The sequence below is a fragment of the Aethalodelphis obliquidens genome, unplaced genomic scaffold (genome assembly GCF_003676395.1).
Source record: "Aethalodelphis obliquidens isolate GAN/ISIS:26980383/991018 unplaced genomic scaffold, ASM367639v1 scaffold18, whole genome shotgun sequence".
NCBI classification, from domain to species: Eukaryota; Metazoa; Chordata; class Mammalia; order Artiodactyla; family Delphinidae; genus Aethalodelphis; species Aethalodelphis obliquidens.
The window spans coordinates 13,291,331-13,300,540 of record NW_020837962.1 but is presented as its reverse complement, the minus strand read 5'-3'; the positions used below and the strand labels follow the sequence as shown (position 1 = coordinate 13,300,540).

Here is a 9,210-nt window from a genome sequence, read left to right as displayed (position 1 = left end):
CTGGTGGCGCAGTGGTTGAGAGTCCGCCTGCCGATGCAGCGGACACGGGTTCGTGCTCCAGTCCAGGAGGATCCCACATGCCACGGAGCTGCTGGGCCCGTGAGCCATGGCCACTGGGCCTGTGCGTCCGGAGCCTGTGCTCCGTAACGGGAGAGGCCACAACAGAGAGAGGCCCACGTACCGCAAAAAATAAATAAATAAATAAAATGAAATAAAATTTACAATTCAATGATTTTTGGTGTACTCACACATATGTGTAACCATCACCACAGTCAATTTTAGAACATTTTCATCTCCTAAAAAGAAGCTCCAGGGACTTCCCTGGTGGTCCAGTGGTTAAGAATCCACCTTCCAATGCAGGGGATGCGGGTTCAATCCCTGGTCGAGGAACTAAGATCCCACATGCTGCAGCAACTAAGCCCTCATGCCTCAACTAGAGGGCCCGCATGCCGCAGAGAAGATCCTGTGTGCCGCAACTAAGACCTGAAGCAGCCCAAAATAAAATAAAATAAATATTAAGAAAAAAGAAGCTCCATACCGTTTAGCTATCACCCTCCCATTCCCCCACCACTCCCCACCCCCAGCCCTAAGCAACCACTAATACTACTTTCTGTCTCTGTATACTTCCCTATTCTGTACTTTCACATGAATGGAATCATACAATATGTGGCCTTTTGTGACTGAATTCTTTCACTCAGCATAATGTTTCCAAGGTTCCTTCAAGGGAATTCCCTTGCGGTCGAGTGGTTAGGGGAAAAAAAAGTTCATTCAGGTTACAGCATGTGTCAGTATTTCCTTCCTTTTATGGCCGAATACTATTCCACTGCATGGACTGACCACATTTTGTTTATCTATTCATCAACTGATGGACACTTGGGTTATTTCCACCCTTTGGCTACTATAAATAATGCTGCTGTGAAAATTTGTGTACCAGTTTTTGTGGACATGTACTTTCATTTCTTTTGGGTATATACCTAGAAGTAGAATTTCTGAGTCATATGATTCGATTTTTAATCATTTGAGAAATTGCCAGACTATTTCCCAAAGTGGCTGCATTATTTTACATTTCCATCAGTAATGTAGGAGGGTTCCAATTTTTCCACATCCTCACCAACACAGGTTATTATCTGACCTTTTGGTTCTAGCCATGATAGCGGGTATAAAGTTGTCTCTCAGGGTTTTGATTTGCATTTCCCTGATGACTAATGATGTTGAGCATCTTTTCAGTGCTGAATCAAAGTGATTCAGTTATATTGTAAAGCAATTATACTCCAATAAAGATGTAAAAAAAAAAAGTGATTCAGTTATATATTCTTTCTCATATTCTTTTCCATTATGGTTTATCACAGGATATTGAATATAGTTTCCTGTGCTATGCAATAAGATCTTGTTGTTTATGCATTGCATACATAATAGTTTGCATGTGCTAATCCCAAACTTCCAATCCATCCCTTCTCCACCCTCCTCCCACTTGGCAACCACAAGTCTGTTCAGTGAGTCTGCTTCTGTTTCATAGATAAGTTAATTTTTTTAAATGATACTTTTTTAAATACATTTTTATTGGAGTATAATTGCTTGACAATACCGTGTTAGTTTCTGTTGCACAACAAAGCAAATCAGCCATATGCATACACATGTGCCCACATCCTGTCCCTCTTGAGCCTCCCTCCCACCCTCCCTATCCCACCCCTCTAGGTCATCACAAAGCACCAAGCCAGTCTCCCTGTGCTATGCTGCTGCTTCCCACCAGCCAACTGTTTCACATTTGGTAGTGTATATACGCCAATGCTACTCTCACTTCGCCCCAGCTTCGCCCTCCCACCTCACGTCATCAAGTCCATTCTCCATGTTTACCTCTTTATTCCTGCCCTGCAACTAGGTTCATCAGTACCTTTTTTTTTTTTTTTTAGATTCCATATATATGCGTTAGCATACGGTACTTGTTTTTCTCTTTCTGACTTACTTTACTCTGTATGACAGGCTCTAGGTCCATCCACCTCACTACAAATAACTGTTTCATTCCTTTTTATGGCTAAGTAATATTCCATTGTATATATGTGCCACATCTTCTTTATTCATTCAACTGTCAATGGACATTTAGGTTGGTTCCATGTCCCGGCTATTGTAAATAGTGCTGCAATGAACATTGTGGTGCATGTCTTTTTTTTAAAAAAAATTATTTATTTGGCTGCACTGGGTCTTAGTTGTGGCATGCAGGATCTGATTCCCTGACCAGGGATCGAACCTGAGCCCCCTGAATTGGGAGCACAGAGTCCTAACCACAGGACTACCAGAGAAGTCCCGTAGATAAGTTAATTTGTGTCATATTTTAGATCCCACATATAAGTGATATCATATGGTATTTGTCTTTCTTTTTCTGACTTACTTCACTTAATATGATAATCACTAGGTCCATCCATGTTGCTGTAAATGGCATTATTTCATTCTTTTTTTTTATTTCATTCTTTTTTATGGCTGAGTTATATTCCATTGTATATGTGTATCACATCTTCTTTACTTATTTATCTGTTGATGGACATTTAGGTTGTTTCCATGTCTTGGCTACTGCAACACCACTTGTTGAAAAGACTATTCTGTCTCTCATTGAATGATCTTGGCTTCCTCACCAAAATCAGTTGACTACAGAGGTATGGTTTTATTTCTGGACTCTCAATTCTATTCCATTGGTCTATATGTCTATCCTTGTGCTGGTACCACACTGACTTGATTTTTATTGTTTTGTGATAAGTTTGAAATCAGGAAGTGTGAGCTCTCCTGCTTTGTTCTTTTTCAGGAGTTTCTGGTTATTCCGGGTCTCTGGCAAACCCACTGAATTTGAGAATCAACTTACCAATTTTTACAAAGAAGTCAGGATTTTGACAGGGATTGAGTTGAATCTGTAGATCAGTTTGAGGAGCATTGACATATTAACATGTTAAGTCTTCCAATCCATGAATGTGGGATGTTTTGTCATTTATTTAGATTTTCTGTAATTTCTTTCAACAATGATTTGTAGTTTTTAGAGTATACGAAATCAAAAGGGAAATCAGAAAATACTTTGAGATGAAAGAAAATGAAGACACATCAAAACTTATGGAATATGGTTAGTGCAGTGTTTAGAGGGAAATTTATAGCTGTAAATGTCTATACTAAGAAAGAAAAAAATATTTCAAAACAATAATCTAATCTCCCGTCTTAAGACAGTGGAAAAAGAAGGTCACTTGTATTTAACATTGTACTGAAGATTCTAGCCAAGCAATTGATTAATAAAATGAAAAAAAAAAGACATCCAGATTGGGAAGGAAAAAGTCAAACTATCTCTATTCCTGTATGACATAACCTTGTATGTACAAAATCCTGAGGAATCCACTAAAAAAGTGTTAGAATTAATAAATGAGTTCACCAAAGTCTCCGGATACAAGATCCACATACAAAACTCAATTGTATTTTTATATGCTTGTAATGAACAACTGAAAATGAAATTAAGAAAACAATTCCATCCACAACAGCATAAAGAAGTATATATGCTTTTTGAAAAACTCATTACAGGACTTCCCTGGTGGTGCAGTGGTTAAGAATCCACCTGCCAATGCAGGGGACGTGGGTTCGAGCCCTGGTCTGGGAGGATTCTACATGCCACGGAGAAACAAAGCCCGTGCGCCACAACTAGTGAGCCTGCACTCTAGAGCCTGTGAGCCACAACTACTGAAGCCTGTGTGCTACAACTATTGAAGCCCGCGCGCCTAGAGCCCGCCCGGGCTCCGCAACAAGAGAAGTCACCGCAATGAGAAGCCCACACATTGTAATGAAGACTAGCCCCCACTTCCCGCAACTAGAGAAAGCCCGCGTGTAGCAACATCCAACGCAGCCAAAAATAAAATAAATTAAAAAAAAGAAAAAAAAGAAAAGAATCCGCCTGCCAATGCAGGGGGCATGGGTTTGAGCCCTGGTCCGGGAAGATCCCACATGCCACGGAGCAACTTAGCCCGTGGGCCTAGAGCCTGGGCTCCGCAACAAGAGAAGCCAACACATTCAGAAGCCTGTGCACCCCAACGAAGAGTAGCCCCCGCTCATCGCATCTAGAGAAAGCCCGCGCACAGCAACGAAGACCCAACACAGCCAAAAATAAATAAATAAAATTAAAACAAAAAGAAAACGAAAACTCATTACATAAGATCTTGCAGCTGATCTCATATTTCAAACAGTACTGCGCCATCTTCTCAACTGGAACAATATAGTAAATGAGAATATCTGTGATTTCTGCTTGCGATAAAGTCACAGGCACCGTAAGGGTTTCAGTGGAAGCTAAATTCCTTCAGTTAGAGGAATGCAGTTACATGTCCACTTGAGAATAAAGGTGGGATTTTCCCCATCCAAATGCAGAGATGTCCTGCCTGACCTTGCCTGACCATCCAGGTCCACCCTCCCCTGATGCAGGGTGTAATTTCCGAGGGAGACTCAGGTGGGAGGACACCCCCCGCCCCCCAGAAGCAGGTCCTCCTGCTAGGGCGGGGTGCAGCCCAAGACAGGCGCAGGAGGACTTGCATGAACTCAAACTGATACTTAAGGACTGTGTTCGTATAAAGACGAATACAATCCATGCTGTGTTCATCATCATTGTTGTTTTTTTCTTCTCATTTTAACAGAAATTGACATTAAATACTTCCTTAGGCCGCCTGAGTGAATCAGGGTCGGTGTGGGGCCGCGAGGGTAGAGGCCATGGGGGCCTTGCGCCGCTTTCCCTCCCTCCACCCCTCCTCCTCTCCCCCTTCCCCTCCCTCCCTCCTACCTTTCTCCCGCTGCCCGTTCCCCGGGTTCCTTTTCTCCCTCTGCCCCTCCACCTCCCTCCCCTTCCCTCCTCCCGCTTCCCTCTGTCCCTCCAACCCTTCCCCAGGTTCCTTTTCTCCCTCCACCCTCCTCCCTCGCACTTCCCTCTGCCCCTCCCCCTCCATCCCCGGGCCTCTCTCTTGCGCTCTCAGACAGCACTCGCGGGCAGGGAGTCATGCGCGGTCTCTCCGCGCGCGCGGCGCTGCGGGGGCTGATGTGCCGCACGCGGGCCCCGGTCGCCAGCCTGCTTGCGCGCTCCAGCTCTGGTGAGTCCGCCCACCCGGCGGCCATGCGCGAGGTGGGGCGGGCTGAGGCGCCGCAGGCCTCTGCTGGCGCACGTGCGGGCCCTGGCGCAGGGGGCTTGAGGCCTCGGGACTGGCCGGCTGGAGCTGCGCGACCGTCGGGTTCTCGCCGGGCTGGGGCCCTGCACGCACCCCCCCCACCACCGCTCACTCCCACCCAGCCCCCCACGCCCCCGCTCACCTCCTCACCGTGCTCAGGGCAGGGGGTCCCCAGCGTTCCAGGGCAGGAGGAAGCCAGAAGCCTGGGGGCCACACTTTGCAGCGGACTCGGGGCTCCTGAGAGGGGTCATTCTCATCAGATGAACACTGCCGTCCTGGGGCGTTTTTCCCTCTGGCCTATCCCTGCCCGCTGGTATCCACAGGGACCTCTGCCCTAGCTGCTGACCCTCAGGCTCTTCCTGAGCAGCAGATGTCCTGGCGTTCCAAATGCTGGCAAGAGTGAACTGCCACCGGCTGAGGCACAAGCCAGCTGGCAGCAGGGCCCCCAGGCACTGGGCTTGGGGGACGCAATAAGGATGGGGGGACTTCTCCAGCGCGGTTCATTGAAGGGATGTGGTGGGAACCCACTGTCTGCTCTCCAGGCCCTGCACAACTTTGGTTTATTTTCCTCCTGGGGATGGGAAGGCAGCTGCAGATGCCTCCAGGGACACTGGCCCTCCTGGACCCTATGTCTCATCGCTCCTCCAGTTTTCTCCTCCCTCTTTGCAGGAATTAGCTGGACATCCAGGGTCTGGGCTCCTCTCAAAAGTACACTTGACCCTGGACCCAATGCTGAGGGTCAGCATAACTCTGGAAGTGGCCTGGGGCTGTAGGAGGGTGACGATGCTGGGGGGTCTTCCGGGCAGTGTCTCCCCAGGAGGGGGAAGACTGTGGCAGTGTTGACTTTAGGTCTGGAAGCATCCCACCCTGGAACCCCACAGCAGCCTGGCCAACGAAGGTGTGAGGGGAGGAGCCCTCTCAACTCTCCCCACCTGCAGACAGGAACCCCTCCACCTTTCTCCTCAATCCCCAGGTCCCTTTGTCCTGCTGTCTGTGGCCCAGCCAGTGGGGAAAGTGCACTTCTGTCTCCCTGGTCCCCTGCCATTCCTTCACCTGAGACCCAGAAGATGGGTGGTAGTTCCTTCCTGATGTGGCAGGTTGGGGGTTCAGACATTGTGCTAGCGCCACAAAGGACAAGAGTGAAAATCAGGCCAAGACTTGTACTTTCTTTCCAGTGTGGCATCTTTGGGCCTCCAGGTGGCCTCTGAGCTGGACTGTGCCTCCCTAGGCCTCCAGGCTGTCTAAGATAGATGCCTTTTCAGGGGACTCAGCTCTATCATGGGCAGCTTCTGCCACTGCCTGGGAGGGCCCATGGCCCCTCTGACAGGCTGAAGTCCCCAGGGACCCCCTGTGCTGCTTGTCCCAAGGGGTAGCACCATGCTAGACAGTCCTGGCTGTGGACACCACACTTCTCCCCTCCAGAGCTGCTCTGCCTGAGGCAGACACTCTGAAGTCCAGGTGACCCCTGGGTCCTGGCAGGGGAACCCAGGTCCGGGAGACATGAAAGGGTGAGGCCTCGGCAGCCCCGAACCCCCCTCTTCTAAAGGAGGACCCTCCTGGACCCTGGAGCGGACCCTGGTTGCGGTGAAGCCAGACGGGGTGCAGCGGAGGCTGGTTGGGGATGTGATCCAGCGCTTTGAGAGGAGGGGCTTCAAGCTGGTGGGGATGAAGATGCTGCAGGTACCAGGGCTCTTGGCCTGTGGGTGTCCCTGAGGGGACTGGGATGGGGGGCTTCTCACATCTCAGCCCTGCGTCAGGAAGACATCCTGGTGTTGGCAGTAGAAGGGGAGGGGTGGGGAGGTGTCTGCCTTGTGCTTTTGTGGCTGGAGTGCTGCCCCATGTAGGTGTCGTCTGCAAAGGGCCCTGTGATCAGTACACCATGTCACTGTCCCAGTGCCTGGTGGGGCTCCCTCTCCAGGGCCTCCTCTCACCTCCTTCCCCCAATGCACCAGGCACCAGAGAGCATCCTTGCCGAGCACTACCACGACCTGCAGAGGAAGCCCTTCTACCCAGCCCTCATCAGCTACATGAGCTCCGGTCCGGTGGTGGCCATGGTACAGCGGGGCAGGGGTGGTGGGAGGGGTGGAGGGTCCTGGACTGAGCCCTTGGTGATACCCACCTCTCCCCACCTCCTTTATCTCTGTGCTGCAGGTCTGGGAAGGCCCCAATGTGGTTTGCACCTCGAGGGCTATGATAGGACACACCAACTCGGCTGAGGCTGCCCCTGGCACCATCCGGGGAGACTTCAGCATCCACATCAGCAGGTATGGGGGCCCTAACACACTCGGCCACTTGGAGCTGAGGGCCAGCTCACTAGGGGCTTGGGGTGGCGGCTTGCTGCTAAGGCAGATCCACCAGACCTGGGCTTCTTGCTCAGGGGAAAGTAAAGCCAGAGGAGACTTTTACTGATGGCACATCACACCTAACGTTTGCTAGTGCAGTTTTTTAAAAAACCCTTTCATGCACACAGGAGAAGATAAAGCATTCCGTGGGTGTTTTATATGTGTTCTGCCATCGTTGTCTGTCACCTCACTTTATCGCCAGACACCCCGGGGGTTAGCACGGGACAGATGAGGTTGTGGGTAAGAAGCTGAGATCAGGCTGTAATCCAGTTTTGCAGCTCCCCTGTTCTTCCTTTCACCTCTGTACAATCACCCCGCTTGCTCCCCTCGACAGTAGGGGATCAGCAGACTGTCCCTGGGACCCCCAAGGTGCACGCAGCAGACTGTCCCTGGGACCCCCAAGGTGCACACTGAAGCCTGTGTCCTACCTCTGCCACCTGGCACAGGAATGTCATCCACGCCAGCGACTCCGTGGAGGGGGCCCAGAGGGAGATCCAGCTGTGGTTCCAGAGCAGTGAGCTGGTGGACTGGGCAGACGAAGGCCACCACAGCAGCATCTATCCAGCCTGAGCACTCAGGGTGCCCTCGGTCACCCCAGCATCCACCCAGGACCAACTACCTCTGTCGACAAGACCTTGAGCCCACACCCATGCTCTGCCCATCTGTCCCAGACCCACCCGCCTGTCCACCTGCTGCCCCACCCCAGCCCAGAGGGGTTGAGCCACCAACTTTATGTGCCTTTTAGTATTATCCGAAGCAAGCAAGAGATTGGACAAAATCCTTTCTGTACCAAAGTGCCAGACAAGCTTTGGGGTGCCTCCAAAAGCTGGTAGTGTGACCTCCCTTCCCCCAGAGTGGGGACATTAAAATTCACTGTGCTGTGCGTGGGGGTGGAGTGCTCATTACAGCCTCTGCCATCTCTGAGGTAAGGATGAGGCCTTTATGCAAAGTTGTAAGCAGCCTGAAAGTAGAAATGAAGCTTACCATCTCTCACACACCAGGAGGGAATCAATAACTTTGTTGAATGTATGAGACAGGCAGAGGTCCAGAGATCTCCAGCCTGAAATCTGGGGAATCCAAGCTGAGCTCCTGAGCTAGTGCTCTCCCTGAAGGAGGAGCCCTAGGCAGGACTGGAGGGTTGCAGGAAGGGGTAGGCAGGGAACTGAAGCCGCCCCCAGGGCAGAAAGGCTGGTGACCACACTGACACTACACACTTACGCCTGGTCCTCAGGTGTGTCCCCGGTCACTTGTCACAGGTACTGGACACCACACATCATTACACCTGCTGAGGCCGACTTGGTCCTCACTCAAATTTGACGTCTTGCCGACGGAAGCGCTGGTCCCGGATTCCCGGCTTTGGTTGCTCTCTGTGCCTACACATGAGGGCACGGATGAAGTGTACTGACTTTACTGGCCGCGAGAGGGTCGTGTTGGGAGCCAACCCTGGGACTGGCCATTCGAGAGAAGGGCCTTCCTTGTTTCCCATGGCTTTTCTGGGCTCTACTCTCCTTCCCTCTTCTACGTCACACTTTTGCAACAGGAAAGGGAAGTGTCCAGGAGGCGAGGAACTTTAAATGCTGGGCGAGTCCGACCAGGTGTTTTAAATGCACAGCAGGGCCCAGGGCGGTGAGGGAAGCCGAGGGGCCCTGGGCCGGCCCGCGAGCTCCACCTTAGCCCAGGAACCGAGTGTCCCCTTTGTC

The 9,210-nt window shown here is 50.8% G+C and overlaps 1 protein-coding gene across 2 annotated transcripts; it reads left to right on the top strand.

Moving 5' to 3' along the window:
* Positions 1–4,916: 4,916 nt before the first annotated feature.
* Positions 4,917–8,393, top strand: NME4 (NME/NM23 nucleoside diphosphate kinase 4). Of its 2 annotated transcripts, none has more exons than XM_027118022.1 (5): positions 4,917–5,093; positions 6,715–6,848; positions 7,121–7,222; positions 7,320–7,432; positions 7,845–8,147. In XM_027118022.1, the coding sequence occupies exons 1-5, from the start codon at positions 5,003–5,005 to the stop codon at positions 8,026–8,028; spliced, it is 624 nt and encodes a 207-aa protein (XP_026973823.1). In that variant the 5' UTR covers positions 4,917–5,002; the 3' UTR covers positions 8,029–8,147. The 2 variants fall into 2 exon arrangements, with proteins under 2 accessions (XP_026973823.1, XP_026973825.1); XM_027118024.1 differs by having other exon boundaries at positions 4,922–5,093; positions 7,957–8,393.
* The last annotated feature ends 817 nt before the right edge of the window (positions 8,394–9,210 follow it).

Coding starts and splice junctions, on each gene's coding strand:
- NME4 (XM_027118022.1), top strand. CDS start 5,003: ATGCGCGGTCTCTCCGCGCGCGCGGCGCTGCGGGGGCTGATGTGCCGC. Junction 6,849..7,120: donor TGGGGATGAAGATGCTGCAG/GTACCAGGGCTC, acceptor CCAATGCACCAG/GCACCAGAGAGCATCCTTGC. Junction 7,223..7,319: donor CCGGTCCGGTGGTGGCCATG/GTACAGCGGGGC, acceptor TCTGTGCTGCAG/GTCTGGGAAGGCCCCAATGT.